General features: G+C 37.8%; 1 protein-coding gene across 1 annotated transcript; it reads left to right on the top strand.

Annotated features, from left to right (window-relative positions):
- The first annotated feature begins 422 nt into the window (after positions 1-422).
- LOC145774510 (uncharacterized) lies at positions 423-18,120 on the top strand. Its single transcript, XM_082585767.1, has 6 exons — positions 423-888; positions 12,393-12,535; positions 13,320-13,732; positions 14,672-14,849; positions 15,646-15,722; positions 16,747-18,120. The coding sequence occupies exons 1-6, from the start codon at positions 434-436 to the stop codon at positions 16,870-16,872; spliced, it is 1,392 nt and encodes a 463-aa protein (XP_082441893.1). The 5' UTR covers positions 423-433; the 3' UTR covers positions 16,873-18,120.
- Positions 18,121-18,341: the final 221 nt, after the last annotated feature.

Below are 18,341 nucleotides of genomic sequence, written 5' to 3'. Positions count from 1 at the left end.
TGGCAAATTTCAACAATGTTTACGAACTAGGGTGAACTCCTGGTGAGATTTCGTAGCAGAGGTGAACTGCGGATATACTGAATAAGATTGAAAGCAATAAATGTCCATTTTAACAGCCTCACTTGGGAAAGCTGCGGGTGGTAGGTTATTTGAGTAAAAAATGATCCATCAAAATTATCCCGGTGCACAACAAGTGAGTTTTCTTAAGAAACGCAACTAAGTTATTTATCCTCACTGTTGGGTTCATGGGTAGAAAACTATTTATCAAACTATATTTGTGCACAACCAGTAAGTTTTTAAGAAACGTAAATGTTATGTGAGAATTACATTTTGCACAAGGTTGAAAGCAGTAGATATTCATCATGGGTCCCTACAAGCTTCTAGTTGGTACCAATAACCCTTTAACTGATTTTTGCAGAATGTAAAGAAAAGTATGTATAAATTTATTACAGTTGCCTTTGTTCTGACAATTTTTTACACCAATCATGTTCTTAGTGAAATCATCACCAACTTGCCAGGTCTTGATACTCCCATAAACTTCAAGCAATATTCTGGATATATCAATGTTAATCCTGAAAATGACACTCGCTTGTTTTATTGGTTTGTTGAATCTCAATCTGATCCTTCCAATGATCCATTGGTTTTGTGGCTCAATGGAGGTCCCGGATGTTCATCATTAGGAGGTTTCCTTGGAGAGTTGGGCCCATTTTATGTGAAACCCAACATAATGTTAGGAATCAATGAATATAGCTGGAACAAGATTGCAAATATGATTTTCCTTGAAGCTCCTGCTGGTGTTGGATTTTCAAAAACAAACAAACAATTTCAGTATAATGATGAAAGAACAGCAAGGGATTCATTAAAATTTTTGTTGAAATTTTTTGAAAAGTAAGAAAATATCTTTAAAAATGTTGTTTCTTGGAACATTAATGGTTATTTCAGTATAGTTTTTTGCAGGGATATTTAAAGAAGGGGATACAAAAGCTTTTATTACGTCTGACAATAAGCTTCTGTTTATTGTAAATAATCTCTGTTTATTATAAACGGACAATTGGCAACGACAGTAGTTTAATAGTCTTATTATGATAACTTGCATTGCGCTATCAGCATCAGGCCTGGATATGCACTGCATAGGCGCCGGGTTTTGAAAATTGCCGGGGGGGCAAACTTTCTAGCCGACTGATTGCTTACATTCAAAATGCTGATGTTTGTTTGTCAGCATTGATATTTGTTTGCATCTATCTGCCATTGTATATTGCCAAGCTTTATAATGTAGGCTCAGGCCTCGGAATTCACGGCGGATATGTCCGCCGTCACAGCATGTGATGTCCGCGGGAAGTACCATCTAGATCGGTCATATTTGTCCGCCGAGAAATAACACAGCTGAACTAGCGATACAAATCGTCATTGCATAGCACGAACAATTGTTGCGATAATATATTTTCCAGCGCATTCTAGCGCGCATCTAGAAAATGTGAATAGCCTACTGTATCCCTTAGCTTCCATTCAAGGAGAAATTTTGACTCTTACGTTGCTTCAACAATTGATGACATTGAATCAGCGTAACAAAGGTGAATTCTTTGCTCAGAATCGATAAGAGTACAGGTACTTCACTAATCACGCGCAATTTAGTTCACGTTTTACGTCACAATGTCTGGCTTTGATCTCCGAGTAATAATGATACGGCAAGGTTGGTTACTAAATTAGATTATACAAGTAGGCTATTACAGCAAGATGCAACAAAATTTGTTAAATTTTGGTATTACAGTAAGAAAGAAAAGACCCAAGTAAAATTCACTTTCGCTCACATGACACACAAAAATCAACTTAAAGAAAAAAGCCTGTAAAACTTAGCACAGCAGAAAATAGTAGCGTTGGTATAGAAATTTTCCGACTCCTGCCCAGAGCATTGTGATGCAATAATCTACACGACCTCGTTCGGTGGAAGTTAATCAGTTATGTGACGTATTGACCAGCTACACGGCGCTTTGACTCTTCAAGCGCAAGTCGTTGGTCTGATGAAAGCCTTTTACAGTGACTTTACTGATTTTTTAAAAAGCCTTCTAAACCATAGTAGGAGTTATGAAATGGCGAAGAATTATTATCAAGATAAAGTGATTAAGCATGACGATCGACGGCTAAAACTGGTGTGTCCGCCGTGAGACTTAATTTGTCCGCTGAGATAGCTGCTCGCTCAGACTGGACACGTTTGTCCGCCGTCAACAAAAACGAATTTCGAGGCCTGTAGGCTACTACGAATTATATGCTGGTCACTTTGAACTTTAGCTCTTAATACGCGTAGATACTAAACTGAGCAAACAGCAAACTGCACCTCGTTATTGACACTCCCAAGAAAAAACAAAGCGGAAGAAATCAAGAAAAACGTTTTTCAATCATTGTTTGCTTCAACCGCACCATGCTGGCGTTTATCAGCTACCGTACTTCTGTTTCTTTTGTTATCAGGAGCACGGAGCAGCGCTCTTGTTGCAACAAGTAGAATAGTAGATCTTTTAATTGAGATTGATCCGCAATGAAGGTCAAACTAATGCAAAGCTAAACTTAGAAACATTTGATTTAGGATTTTTTTTTAATAATTTGCGGGGGGCAGCCACCCCGAGCTAAATTCAGGGGGGGTGCCCCCCCCAGAGTCGGCGCTTATGATTCACTGCATGTATATAATTGACTGCATGTTACTTGTTTATTCAACAAACCCATATAGGCTAACTTGCTTTATGTCTAGCCTTCTGCAAAAGCTGAAAAACAGCTTACTTGTAACTTTTCAACTGTCTTTCCAAACAAGTATTTTTTAAATATGTTCTACGTAATATTTGCAAACTGTCTTTTGTAGATGACTGTACCAGGTGCACCCCAAATCTTTTAGCAATATTAAAAAGAACCACATGTATGTTTAAGGTGCTACAAACTACCGCCCTGGTAGTGTCTTGAGAATAAGGCAATCGCTGCAAGCCTTTGTATCCCCTTCTTTAGATATCTCTGGTTTTTTGTTTAAGTCTAAACATTTATCAAAAACATTTTACACATTCAATTTGTATCAAGCTGATGCATTGTGACAACATCACTCCTGATGTGTTTTATCAGCCTTTTATAACTTGTTTAAAACACTTGTTACGTTTCACGCAAATATGATGCATTGGGCTTCTTGACATTATCTGTACAAGTATACATAGGCGTTGAAATAGGGTGGGCAAAATATGTTTTGCCCACCCTGTTTTCATGACACTTATAAAGTGTTTGCTACAATTATTTCCATTTTTGTTAAACGCTGAATTATCCAACCAACTACAGCGCAACTTCTTGTTTTACGCTATGTCTCTCGCTAGGTATCCGACAGAACAAAGCAATTCCGCAACAACGCTGCGTTGAAAAAAAGCGTTTGGGTACGATTTGATCTTTTTTCAGAATGGTCTCACTTTCGTTACGTCACAATTAAAGATGTAAAAAAACGTTTTTTTTTTTTGTTTTTTAAAAAAACGAGCTCGTTTTTTTTTGTTTTTGTCGTTTTTTTTGTTTTTTTTTCGTTTTTTTTGTTTTTTTACCTATTTTGACATTAAATGTCACAATGTGCAGCAATTAGGGTAAACTCATTGCAATAGCGTCTCTTTCAACAAAGAAACAGTCTCATAACTCGTATAACTTATTTCAAATCAGACTATGTCTGGTATATTGTTTCATTGCAATTTTGTAGATCTCAAGTCTCAACACATGAGCCATAAAGATTTCTCATTGTCTCAAATAGTAGTAACAGTGTCCTATGGTTGGCACATCTCAAGTATTGTCTGTAATTTGGTCGAGCCAATTGTGCAGTACCACACTCGTGTACAGTTTCGAAGCCACTTGGGATTTTGGTTAATGGGCATGTTAGGAGCAGGTGGTCAGTATCCTGTTTCTTTACTTAACAAAGGTACTTTTGACCAGCACTCCACACCTTCTCCAGTACAACGTCAAGAGGTTGTTCCAGTTGATGAGCATTTGGTGCAAACTTGATGAAAATCACACAAGCGGTTCTTGAGTTATAATAAGTGAAGTAACCTTAGCCACTAGGTGGCTTCATAAATAAGGAGCAATAGAAAAATGGCAATATCTCAAGAACCGCTCAACATATTTAGATAATTTTTAGCTCCACCCCATGTTTTCTGGGGTAAGCTATCTGTTTATGAACATTAAAACAAGTTTTGGCGACTACTTTTTCAGATAAAAAGAAATTAACCTCTTGTTGCTGTGCACCAATAAAACCATGATGCGTAACTTTAAAAAACAATTTTTTTTTAATCGGGTAGAGGAAAGATTGATGAAAAGTTTGGCAAAAGCAGTGTAGTGCTAAAGTCACAACTTTTAGCCCAAATCACATTTAAATGTAGTGAAAGATGGAAACCTTTTGATGTTGTTTATTTTCCCTGAAGAGGTTCAATACTCCTTTGTCGTGCACGGACATTTTGCCGAAAGACATTTTGCCGAAACCCATTTTGCCGAAAGACATTTTGCCGAAACTCATTTTGCAGAATGGACAAATTGCCGAAAGGACTAATTGCCGTGAATGATATTTATGTGTTACTAGGTTACGATAATACATATAATACATTTGTATAATTTCGGCAATTTGTCCAATCGACAAAATGAGTTTCGGCAAAATGTCTTTCGGCAAAATGGGTTTCGGCAAAATGTCCGGGTACCCTCCTTTGTGATGTCATAGTCATGTTTTTTTCCCTAAATCACACCATTGTGCTGTCATAGACATTTTTAAAAGAAGTATGGTTGCACTTAATCCATCCAATTTGAACTAGTTTGTACGATTTTGAGACTTTAGCACTTTTCTGTTTTTGCCAAACTTTTCATCAATCTTACTCTACCCACCAAAAAAAAAATTTAAGTTAGGCTACACATCATGGTTTTATTGGTGCGTAACGACAAGAGGTCAACTCTCACTCCTTTTTACTCCAGCGTAGTTCCCAAATAATATAAGTTTTCATCTTTGATGTTTGTTTTGTATCTTTATCCTGCATTGCGGGAATATGGGTAAAACTTTATTCTTGTCAGGAAAAGTATTATAAAGTTAGGCCTACTAGCAATAGTCAACATGGGTGGTGGGCATTTGAAAGGAACATTAACCTAAACCTTTTCTGACAAATGCACTTACTTTTGACAGCTAAAAATATCAGTGATAAGATCTCTTGCATTATGTCACAAATGACCTGCAGGAAGCATCAATGACAAAGTGTCTAAGACCTTACTACACACAAAAATAATACTTCTGTTTCAACATTTATAAAGCATATAGGCTACATCGTTGTTAAGCTATCAGTTAGAAAACATGTTTAAACAAGCTATTGGCAATAGCTTGCATTAGTAAATTACCTCAAACAAGGTAATGTGTGTTCTGAATACTGCCATCTTGTTTTTGCCAAAAATTTGTCAACCCATTGAGTGTGTACAAGAATAACCAGTACCAGTATACTAACATCGTAGGCTAACTTCCATAGAGGAAAAAGAAATTAACTCATCTACATTATGTCATGTATCAAATTGCATTAATTCAATGTTTGTCAGGTCTACTGCCACAAACATGCCTGAGAATGAAGAAGAAAGCGAAACAACTTAGGACTATGCAAAAAACATATGCTGCTGCCAAGCACAAACACTTAGAAATTTCAGCACACCAATAAAACCATTTTTACTAGTTTAATGTTTTTCAAGAGCACTATAATGAAACTAAGCTGCAAATTGTAAAAAATTGTCAACTTTTCCAGAAAAATATGAAAAAAAAACAATAAAAACCAAAAAACGCGTGTTTTTTTTGGCCCAAGTTTTGAACTAGTTTACGGTTTCGTTTTCGTTTTTTTGGTTCGTTTTTTTTTGCATTTACAACTCTAGTCACCATCAAACTTCAGTTCCGGGTCAGCGTAAGGGATTATGAAAAAGTTGGTCGAATAAACCTTTTTCTGTTCAGGACTACTTTACAACTGAACTCGTGCTGCGTGTTTGAATGACCACATTGTACCAGGCCTCGAAATTCGTTTTTGTTGACGGTGGACAAACGTGTCCGGTCTGAGCAGTTATCTCGACGGACAAATTAAGTCTTACGGCGGACGCACCAGTTTTAGCTTCGATCGTCATACTTAATCACTTTATCTTGATAATTCTTCGCAATTTGAGAACTATAGCCTAACTACAGTTTAGAAGGCTTTTTAGAATTTCAAGAGTTAAAGCGCCGTGTAGCTGTATATTGCGCCGCATAACTGATTAACTTCCACCGAACGAGTTTGTTTGGCATCTTGCGTCACAATGCTCTGGACACGAGTCGGAAAACTTCTACACTAACGTTACTATTTTCTGCTGTGCAAAGTTTCACTGGGCTTTTTTCTTTGGGTTTATTTTTGTGTGTCATGTAAGCGAAAGTGAATTTTCCCTGGGCCTTTTCTTCCTTACTGTAATATCAAAACTTAACAAATTTTGCTGCATCTTGCTGTAGTAGCCTACTCGTATAATCTAATTTTATAACCAACCTTGCCATCAATATTACTCGGAGATCAAAGCCAGACATTGTGACGAAAGACTTGAACTCAGTTGCGCGTGATCAGTGTCGAAGTACCCGTACCCCCATTGCTTTTTAGCAAAGAATTCATCTTTGTTACGCTGATTCAATGTCACCAATCGTTGAAGCAACGTAAAAATCGAAAGTTTTTCTGCTTCAACGGAAGCTAAGAGATACAGTATTTATATTTTCTGGATGCGTGCTACAATGCGCGGGAAATTATATTCTTGCAACAAATGTTCGTGCTATGCAATGACCATTTATATCGCAATTTCTTGGCGGACAAATATGACCGATCACCGATCTAGATGGTACTTCCGGCGGACATCACATGCTGTGACGGCAGACATGTCCGGTTGTCCGCAGTGAATTTCGAGGCCTGTTGTACATAAGCTTGGCGCGGTACGAAACCGCAATATCCGCACAGTCAGCAGTCACCTGTCCGAACATTTTGCAACAAATCCGAAGGCGCCACTTTAAAGATAACAGGTCACGAGTCACGCGCTTTTTAGGTCGCAAAGGAAAACATCAAAGAAGTTTGTTTAGTTTAGCTGCACTCATAAGATCGCAAGGCGCAATAAATCAAACATCAAATCTATTAAAGCTTAATTGCTGCAGCGTCGCTAAACGCAGTCTTCGTTAGAAAGACTAACCATTGCGAATTTGCGAACACACACATTCAATGAAATCTGTTTGAATACTCTCGCCCACCCAGTATTCCTCTCTTCTAAGAAAAAATCGACGCCTATGCAAGTATATACTTAGTACATTTCAACAATTACTCACTGCAACATTGTATAGTGCAGGGTTTCCCAAACTGTGGTCCGCGGACCACTGGTGGTCCGCGACGACTGCACAGGTGGTCCGTAGCGATATGACTAGAAATTAGCAAGTCACACATCTACCGTACGTGGGTCTGCTACTATTCGGCGAGTCCGATTCGGCGAGTCCGATTCGACTAGTCCGATTCGGCGAGTTCCCTATTCGGCTAGAGCCCTTTTCGGCGAGTGCCCTATTCGGCGAGTTTTTGAAATTTTTGAAAGGAAATTATCGGGTACCGTAGCTTAATTATAATTGCCGTTTTTACATCGTTTTAACGTCGCTAAACGTTGAAATCGTGCAGAAAGGAATAAAAAGAAAATGTTTGAACTATTAAATTAAAATTCGTCATGTCAGTTCAGTTGTTTTTATTTCTGACCATCATATGAAAAACAATACACGTCAACATAGCAAAGGTAGAAGCGACAAAACACGAACGTTAAAACATGCTTGAATTCGTCATGTCAGTTCAGTTGTTTTTCTTTCTGATCATGATATCAAAAACAATACACGTCAACATAGCAAAGGTGTAGAAAAAGGTAGAAGCGACAAAACGCGAACGATAAAACGTGCTTGTGACCGAAGTAAGTTACTGAGTTGAAAGAAATTTGGCACGGTCGCAACACTTTCAAAAAAATTTAAGATATGAAGGAAAATAAAACAAAGAAAATGTTCCAAAAAAAAAAAAAAAAAGATTATGTTTATGTCTATAAGTTAGTACTTTTGAATAGTTAAAATGATTAGTTTGGACCAACAAATGTGTGGCCTACAGCTTGGATTGAAAGGAAATTATCGGGTACCGTAGCCTAGTTATCCCGACCAGCAAAAATTTGTTCCAAGAACACAGTTCATTTTTACATTGTAGTAACAGAATGAAAAGGCTAAACAAATGTGTGGCCTATCGTGTTAACGTCGCTAAACGTTGAAATCGTGTAGAAAAGGGAGCTTTTGATGACTAGGATACTTTGAAACTGAGGAACATTCACAGAAGCCCTACGATTTGTTCCAAGAACCCATTTAGCATAACATTTCATTTCTACATTGATTCAACGTCTGAATACATTATCTTAAAAATGCAACGTATCGTAGGGCTTCTGTGAACGTTTCTCAGTTTCAACGTATCCTAGTCAGCAAAAGCACCCTTTTCTACACGATTTCAACGTTTAGCGACGTTAAAACGATAGGCCACACATTTGGTTAGCCTTTTCATTCTGTTACTACAATGTAAAAATGAACTGTTAAGCTAACTGGGTTCTTGGAACAAATTTTTGCTGGTCGGTATAATTAGGCTACGGTAGCCTACCCGATAATTTCCTTTCAATCTAAGCTGTAGGAGTGTAGGTCACACATTTGTTGATCCAAACTAATCATTTTAACCATAGGCGCCTAAGCCGTGGGGGCCAGGCCCCCACGCATATTTCCGCGTGGGAGCAACTTTTTATGCGGCATTGATACATAAAACAATAGATGAACTAGCGATCGGCAGCAGAAAAACATTTTTAAATGCAAACCGCAACAGCTTCGCAGTAAATAATCACTAGAACGAGTAGCGATGCTACAATCCCACCCCAGACAAAAAAATCTGTCATTTTTACGTTGATTTAACGTCTGCAGACGTTGAATCAATGTAAAAATGACTGATTTTGCAGCCTGTGACATAGCAAAAATCTACCATTTTGCGTCGATTCAATGTCATCAGATGTTGAATGCACCCAAAAACAACATAATTTGCTACGTTGACGCAGCGTGCGTTTAACTTAATGCGCTTGCAAACAGCCTCGCTGTCGCTTTCGAAAGTTGAAACCTCTGCAGAGAATTGTCGCGGCAGTGAATCGGTTGCTGTGAAAATGAACTTGAAGTCTCGGCCCGAGGTTACCACTAACCAACGTAACAAGGGCTGGTACAAACTGCACTGCCCACAGTCGCACAAGCGGCATAATCAATACAACAAGGGACTCGCGCAAACTGCATGGCGCACACACGACCGTTGCCATAGAAACCCGATCAAAGGCGGGGAATATGCGCATCTTTTGTTTCATCTGCCACACAAAAACGGGCGTTTTACAGCGAATTGAAACTTGAAAGCTGGTCAGCTATAAGTTGCGATGTGGTGAAAAGGGAGCAATGTCAAGTCGAAAACTTAATCAAACGTCTCTCTGTAACTATTTTTCAAGGGCTGTTTACGGATGTCAGCAACTTTTAAATTTATTAAAGGTGACGTGCTGTTGAATTGATGTAAACATGAATGATTTTGCTTTCAACAGGTATATTTTCAAGCATATGATCAAGTTAGTATTTTCATTCCATTTACAGTATACCTTTTAGTAAACCTTTTCGTCTCTTGTTTCATGCTAATAAATCTAGTTCGTTGCTAAACTTTATGTTGTGCTTAGCTTAAAGAGTCGCAGTCCATCAACCGCTAGCCAACGCAGACGCATAGCATGTGTTTTGGTCGAGCTTTGTTTATAATAATTAACGGTAGGTCGAACGTAGCGATAACTCCGAGTGTGGCAATAAAAGCAATCCTAGTGTGACGACATAATTACGTCATCCATCTGCGTGACATTTCGCCGAAATTACCTTGCTGCTGATGAAACACGCTTTCGCCCCCACGGCCAAAAAAATAGTTAGGCGCCTATGATTTTAACTATTCAAAAGTACTAACTTATAGACATAAAACATTATTTTTTTTGTAACATTTTCTTCGTTTTATTTTTCTTTCATATCTTAAATTTTTCTGAAGGTGATGCAACCTTGCCAAATTTCTTTCAACTCAGTAACTTACTTCGGTCACAAGCACGTTTTAACGTTCGCGTTTTGTCGCTTCTACCTTTTTCTACACCTTTGCTATGTTGACGTGAATTGTTTTTGATATCATGATCAGAAATAAAAACAACTGAACTGACATGACGAATGCAAGCACGCTTTAACGTTCGCGTTTTGTCGCTTCTACCTCTGCTATGTTGACGTGTATTGTTTTTGATATGATGGTCAAAAATAAAAATAACTGAACTGACATAACGAATTCAAGCACGTTTTAACGCTCGCGTTTTGTCGCTTCTACCTTTGCTATGTTGACGTGTATCGTTTTTGATATGATGGTCAAAAATAAAAACAACTGAAATGACATGACGAATTTTAATTTAATAGTTCAAACATTTTCTTTTTATTCCTTTCTGCACGATTTCAACGTTTAGCGACGTTAAAACGATGTAAAAACGGCAATTGTAATTAGGCTACGGTACCCGATAATTTCCTTTTAAAAATTTCAAAAACTCGCCGAATAGGGCACTCGCCGAAAAAGGCTCTCGCCGAATAGGGAACTCGCCGAATCGGACTCGCCGAAACGGGCCATTCCGACCGTACGTTGTACGGTACATACCCTGTCAAAGATAATTGCCGCAGTTCTTTACAACTTAAATGATTTCGAAAGTTTTTGCTGTCCAGGATCGTAAATTTTACTTGTTGCACCTTCGTTGCAGTTAAAAAGTTGTTTACGAAAAATTCTTGTATTCAACATTCTCATTTAACTTGTTGGAGTGAGGTGGTATGGGCATGTTTTGAGAAGGGATGAAGATGATGTTTTGAGAAGAGCGCTGGAGTTGCAAGTGGAGAGTCGTAGAAAACATGAAAGATCCAAGAAAACGCGGAAAAGGCAAGTTGAGGAGGAAAGCAGCAAGGTGGGCTTGACATGAAAGGGCACATTAGACAGATTGATGTGGAGGCAGGGTGTAAAGGCGATTGCGGCTCTTGGAGGTGAATCCACCACCCTTGGTAACGGGGACATCACCGGACTGGACTACTTGTAGAACGCGTATTTGAACTGTGAGAGGAGCTTTTAGCTTTCCTGCAAGCGCACAATGCTGACTTGGCTTCACTAGTAGCCGATAAAATTTGGCTTCGGAAACTTGTATAGCTTACCTGGCAGGCATTTTTCACCTTCTAAACCAATTGAACTTGTCACTTCAGGGAAGAGATGCGAACATTCTACTTACTCAAAACAAAATAACAGCATTCATAAAGAAACTCAACATACAAGGACAAATGATAACGTTGTGGATAGGCTATGTTTCCTGTTCTGTGTGACTACATTACCAACAAATTCTTAATTAATACAGAGTTGATTTTCTTTGATGTTACACAACATTTGGAATTGCTTTCTGCACATTTCAAGAAATACTTTTTAAAAGAGACATATGAGAATTTTGACTGGATTTTAAACCCTTTTGTTGATACAAAGATTGATCTGTCAGGACGCGAAGAAGAAGAATTAGCCGAATTATTGTCTGATCGAACTTGAATGCTTAGTTTCAATCAAACAGCTATTGCATCTTTCTGGTTGAGTGTTGCGGAGGAATACCCATTGCTATTGCAAAAGGCAACTAAAATTTTACTGCATTTTTCAACGACCTACATGTGTGAGACAGCATTTTCAGCTCTTACCAACATGAAGACAAAATACAGGTCCCGACTTTTCGTGGACCCTGACTTACGAGTTTGCCTTTCACAAATAACTCCGAGAATTGATAACTTATGCAATAAGAAGCAATCCCATCCGTCCCATTGATGTCAGTTTTTTAAATAAACAAAATTCGGTTTTATTCATTTTTACCTTTGTATTGGGGGTCCGCGAATAAACAGATTCCCAAATAGTGGTCCGTGGCCCAAAAAAGTTTGGGAAACCCTGGTATAGTGTATACCGGTGTTTATTTTTCCACTTGTCATATTTGCAAAAGTACAGTATATAATATATAGTATTTTGTAAATTTCTATGTAGAAAAGACTAATTTTCACATCTAAGGTGACATTCTGTTATCTCATGGATAATAACTTTTAGTAAGTTAAGCATTCATCCATTCATGGCTTGTCACGCCAGTGTCGGAGCCAGATAAGAGCAATTCAGTTTATTTATTTTTTCTGTTGGGAGCTCACACAGCATTGCTAGTAATGTAAATGTGAATATTGCAACTGGGTTTTTGTCCGCAATGTTTTGTAATGTAAGAAAAAACATTTGCTTTGACAGATATCCCCATTTGAAAACCAACGATTTTTGGATGACTGGGGAATCCTATGCTGGACATTACATTCCAACCTTAGCTGCAAAAATTGTTGAACACAACACGATTGCATCAAATGATGTAGTTAATTTAAAGGGGCTAATGATAGGTAGGTTGCTGCTTTGTAAATTTTATAAAGGAGAACAATAGCAGAAAATTATGATTACCTTGTAAAGTTTTTTTTTGTCTATTCCATAACTTTCATATTAATTTTTATTGACCATTTATTATAGAAATGCAAACGTAGTAAAAACTTACAGGTCATTTCATATTATATAAATCACAAAAAATATGACTTTTTAAACACCACCCTCACCGATTTTCTTTGATTAGTTTGTAGGTATTTGTGCAAAAAAGTTGATGTTTCAAATTATATTGAAATCGCACTCCCAATTTTCAAGATATTGGCCTTCCAAATTTTAGATTTGGGACAAAATTAGGGACCCCACCCAACTTCAAACTTTTACATCTCAGCTACCACTGGACAGATTTTGATAAAATTAGTATCATGTCAAACGTATTTAGCTAAGAATTTCATTTTTACAGTTGCTTTTCAAAAGTAAATACATTTTGGATTAATAACATTTTGACCTTGTGGATAATGCCATACAAAAATTAGTGATATTCAAAAGTCATCTCTAACAATTACTTTTGCAGGCCCATATCTTAATAAGTTTTTCTTATAAATTTGATAAAATTTGATATTCATCCGTGTTTTTGCACAACTTACACACTAAACTAAATTTGACATAAATCAATAAGGGTGGTGTTAATTGCACTGGGTAATATGATGTGAATAACCTTTAGAGATGAACCATTATATGAGCCATCACCAGCATGGTGTGAAAGTTTACAGTATATTGTAAAGTATATACAATTATTTTATATTTCAGGTAATCCTTTAACGAGTGCAACCATCGACTTTGGAGCTACCTATGATTATATTTTTTCTCATGAACTAATATCAAACAGTACATACAGATCCATTGTTGAATATTGCAATCTCACATTCTATTCCCCTCCACCTAACCGACATCTAGACCCCGCCAAATGCGAGGTTCATCAGAAAGCAGCAACAAATGAAATGGGACCAATTAATCCTTACAGCATTTATTCCGATGTTTGTTTAAATGAACGTAGGTACAGCCATAGCAACTCCAGAGCACTTCTGAATTTTCTGGCCTATTCAAAACTAGAAAGGTCTGGTTATGCAAAAGGCATTTTGAAACAAAAAACTTTAAGATCCCCGTACTACCCTTGTCAAGACAATTACGCACAGGTTTACTTGAATGATCCTGCTGTGCAGGTTAGTTATTGTGGAATCATATTTGTGCTTAATTTGGTTGGTGTTCTATTTTTAGACAAGACTTTAAAGGAAATTTATTCTGTTAATCATTTTAAAATCCATTATTTGTGATTAAAATTTTGTAGGTAACTTTCATAAATACTGTATCATATGTATACCAGAATAGCTTAAAATCAACGAAAGGTAGTTATAAATAATTTAAACTTAACCAACTCCACCTGGAGTTGCGGTTGAATATTTCCACAAAACAGTTTTTGCATAAAATTTAAGCCCATGCACACCAGGCAAATGTTTTATACAGAAAATAGCCCCAGCATTTTGCAATGAATTTGCAACCATTGCTAAAGTGCAGTCCCTGAGTGAAATTTACAAAGTCTGATGCTTACGCAGTTGCAAAAGGCAAACCTTATGTGTTTGTTGCTTCATTTCCTTTTCTGTGCGTATGAGATTTTTAAACTTGTAGCTACCGAACAGAGTACACTATTGGTTTTTATTGGGTGTGGGGAATTAGTGAAGTATATACATACATCATTGTTGAATTCTAGTTGTATTGTCACTCGAGTGTTTCTAGTTACTAAACGTATGCATTCACATAACATACACAAAAATGCCCAGAACAGCTGTTTTGTTCAAGTCATTTGCTGTTTGAAGGGGAAGACCGCTCTACTCCGTCGTTTTCAAATGCATCTATCTATAGGTAACCTATTGGAAATTCACTTAATGTGGTCCTCTGAATGTTGCCCAGGCTACCCTTATCAACCATAAGCAATTTAAGTTAATTGACATGGCATTGGCGATTGTGGCATTTTCCTTAATGTAAGCTAAATTGTGTTTGCCCCGAAATAGCCAAAAGCAACAGAGTCCCAGTGCTATCTAACCTGAATTGTTTGCTACTTATTTAATTGTATGTCGCGTTCAATGACGAATTAATCCTTGCAGAAAGCCATTCATGCACAACCAACAAAATGGGTAGATTGCAATCTAAAGATCAACGTTAATTACTCACAAAGTGACGTATCATCTTCCATTTTGCCATTTTATTCAAAAATCTTGTTTGGAAAAGGTTTGAAGATTCTCATCTACTCTGGTGATGTTGACACAGTCGTTAGTGCAACTGGTGAGTGGGGGAAATTTGTACCTTGGATAGGCCTACATACGGTAGCGTCGATAAGATAGCGTCGATAAGATAGCTGCTGCGATGCTGACTTCTCTACATTCCCAGTTCGACACCCAGCAAAGCTAAATGCTGAAACGCTTTTCTCGTCACTTTCCATCGGCCAGTGTGTAATAAATTGTGTCGAGCTACTATATATGTCCATTTGCATCGTCCGAACCAGGCCTCGATGGCTTCATAGCAACACGACGTATTTGAGCCATAACTTGGCTAGTAAAGGCTAAATACTGTTTTTAAAGTTTTTGCAATGACCCGACCTGGAATCGAACCCTGACCTACCAGCTCTAGTACCGAAGGCATTGTTTAATCGTCGACTAAGCGAATCTGTGCATTCGCACAGCACGACAAAAAACACCTCTCACGCCTACCCAGGGCGACAGTCTTTCGTAGTCTCTCATTGGATGCACACTGGGTGTATAGAATTCGCTAACCATATCACCAAGTGTGAAAACAGAAACGAAAATACATTCAGCTGCAATCTTTTTCGCGTGAACGTTGTACTTGTTACAGGAAGATACTAATACATCGTGGGACATAGCACCAACAGTCATTGATTAATGTCTTTCTCTCGTATTCTGCTTTCATGTTTGTGTATGAAATTTAGCGACTCTTAACAGTTGCATGATTTAGTATGAGTTGGCACAATGCTCACTGCTTCTATGGTGAGTGCTCAGCGTTGTACTGACGCCAAGTAGATCGCTTCTTCTACACTGTCGCTAAAAATGTCATTGCTTGCTAGGTACTCGCCGTTGGATAAATAAACTTGGTCTCCACTTAAAAGCTCCATGGGTTCCATGGATGGATTCGAACAATCAGGTAAACTATTGTATTTTGTTCTAACTCATGCTAGCTCCATGACTAGCGGGTGGAAGTTACACCTTTTCAAAAAGCCGCCTACGTTCAGAGGCGGGTAATTACTACGCAATGCACTCAATCACATACCTCTGGATTCTGATTATTATCTTTCCTGTGTCCATAAGTCAGTCTTGTGATGTCATAGATGACGTTACTTCACTAGTAAATCAATTCTGGGAAGGGTTTCAGAAAGATACAGGCGCTGATCGGAGTCATATTTAATTGAAAATCGGGCACAAAAAACTACTAAAGTGCCAATACGAGAACTTGCTCGCCAGCTCCAAGTTCTCTCACATACCTCTGGGGGTACGCGTATCCCAGTTTTAGAACTTACTGTCTAGAGTCTAGACCTGGGGTGGGGAACCTTTTTAGTATTGCGGGCCACATAAAATGAGAAATAACACAGACGGGCCACTAAAAATTTCGAAATTTTATTTCCAGATAAAAAATGCAGCGAAGTAGACAATGATTTATTTCACTTTCACAGCTAGTGGGATGCCTGAAAGTTTTTATTTTTGGTGAGTCGTGTGATGTCTGCTGACACGGAAGATGTTGCAACTCTTAACTGCATCTCCGTGTTTTTATCAGTCAGTCTGGAGCGAAGCCGACTTTTTGTTAGATTCAATTTGGAAAAAAAATGCTCGCAACGGTAGGTGCTTTGTTTCCGCATGATTATGATGGATTAACTAGTCATAGAAGACCATTCGCAGTATACTGAGAATGCAGAGCCTACTCTTTTTTGAGCTGTTGTTTCAATATGTTTTGGGTAAAGAAATTTTGACGCGGCCACATGGAACAGTCACGCGGGCTGCATTTGGCCCGTGGGCCGCAGGTTTCCCACCCCTGGTCTAGACATTGGGTTCTGTGGAGCCTCAGTTTTTCTACGTCAATCAAAGGCAACACTGACCGAGCGAGAAATCACCATTCCGAAATTAAATGAAAAAGATTTCTCTTCCGTGTCAATTTTCGAACTATGTTATTCCAGGTCGGAGGTTACGTGGAAGTTTATGATCAGCTCACGTACGCCACCGTACGGAATGCTGGACACGAAGTACCATCGTTTCAACCCAGAAGAGCATACGACATGTTTTCAAGGTTTTTAAAAGGATGACTTATCTCATCGCATTGATGTTTTATTCTTCATGATTTTGTCATATTCAACACAAGCAGTGAGATCATTATCAGTGACGTGGCCGTGGGGGAGGAGCAAGCACGCAACGTTTTAATGACATTGTATTACATGTTGAATGACATTTTATAAATGTTTGTCTGTATTCAGTAGTTACATTTTCAAACATTTCATTTCAAATATTAAAATGGTTACCCGAAGAGTTACTTTTACCCCCTAAAAATTTCTGTCTTGCTGCGTCACTGATCATCGTCATTTAAAAATGTAATTCCTGACAGTTTTGTTACGATACGAATCACAGAGTCGTGAGCTTATATTATTACGATTTTTCCATTCTGTTACACAGAAATATTCATTATATATTGATGTAGCTGCTTGAGTGCTTGTTCATTGACATGTTCTAGGCTTCATGTTTTTTACAAACATCTTTGAAATCATATTTCATGCTATTTGTGTTTCAGCTGTCTTAAAAGTATATAAAGTATATTGTGTCTTAAAGAAAGCCTACCGGTACATGTTAATTTTGTCTCAAATTATTCTGGCCTGACTCAATTATTTCTTTACTCACCTCAAAAATATTGTGGGTTTTACATCTTGCTTCGTTTCTTCGCAGCAACTTTACGAATAGAGTCATGAAATGATAGAAACCGAAATCAAAACACAACAGAATTCGCTTTTTGTTACCACTTTAGTAACAGGCAATTTTAATATCTCTTATAACTAACAGCATGTGTTGATATCGAAGATGTGCTAAGCACAGGAGAGTAGCTATGAATGTAAAACACTTTTATTTTTCCTAGATATTTATATAACCGAGTCAAGTGTTTTCCACTAAGTATACCATTTCTGTGAAGTAACCTTGAAAAGGTAATTTTTTGTGCATCTTTATATTCCTCTCATGTGTAAAATCGAACCAAGTTAATTTTACATTGACAAACGTATTTTGTCGTTGTGTAGATTTCATTCTTTTACAAGTGTCCAACCTATCTATCTCGTATCGCTGAAATTACAATCGTTTTTAAGTTTCACACAACCTACTTACAATTGAGTCGATATTTATCAGAAATACTATGTGAAGCGGTAGGCCTATTGTAATTATCGTTTCTATCGTGGATAATTCTAACCTATGGAAAAAACGAAATCGTGTAGCCTATCTACCATAACAAAAAACAATTCGTATGAATGATTATGTAATTATTGACAGCGCTGAGGCTACAGATTCGGTGTAGGTCTAATGGCATCAAATTACAAATTTATAAATTAATGACTTCCTGTGTTCAGTTACACGGAGTAGCGTTGGTAGGGGTAGCTTACTTTTAGAGCTGGTCCCTGGGTGATTTTAAGGGTTAGAAACCTTTCTAAGGGAGTCAGAATCTGAAAACAGCGTTGTGCATTTTTTAGATATAGCATAATGCGTTTACATCTAATCTGTTTGTTTTCAAGGGACTGCC

Source organism: Aplidium turbinatum, chromosome 7, assembly GCF_918807975.1.
Source record: "Aplidium turbinatum chromosome 7, kaAplTurb1.1, whole genome shotgun sequence".
Lineage (NCBI taxonomy): Eukaryota > Metazoa > Chordata > Ascidiacea > Aplousobranchia > Polyclinidae > Aplidium > Aplidium turbinatum.
Note: the sequence above shows the minus strand (reverse complement) of the source record. Positions and strands in the feature narration are given on the sequence as shown.

Bases quoted from the DNA above. Each gene is read 5' to 3' on its own strand.
- LOC145774510 (XM_082585767.1), top strand. From the start codon at position 434: ATGTATAAATTTATTACAGTTGCCTTTGTTCTGACAATTTTTTACACC. The intron at 889-12,392 runs GTAAGAAAATAT...TTGCTTTGACAG, and splicing joins TTGTTGAAATTTTTTGAAAA to ATATCCCCATTTGAAAACCA. The intron at 15,723-16,746 runs GTAAACTATTGT...ATGTTATTCCAG, and splicing joins GGATGGATTCGAACAATCAG to GTCGGAGGTTACGTGGAAGT.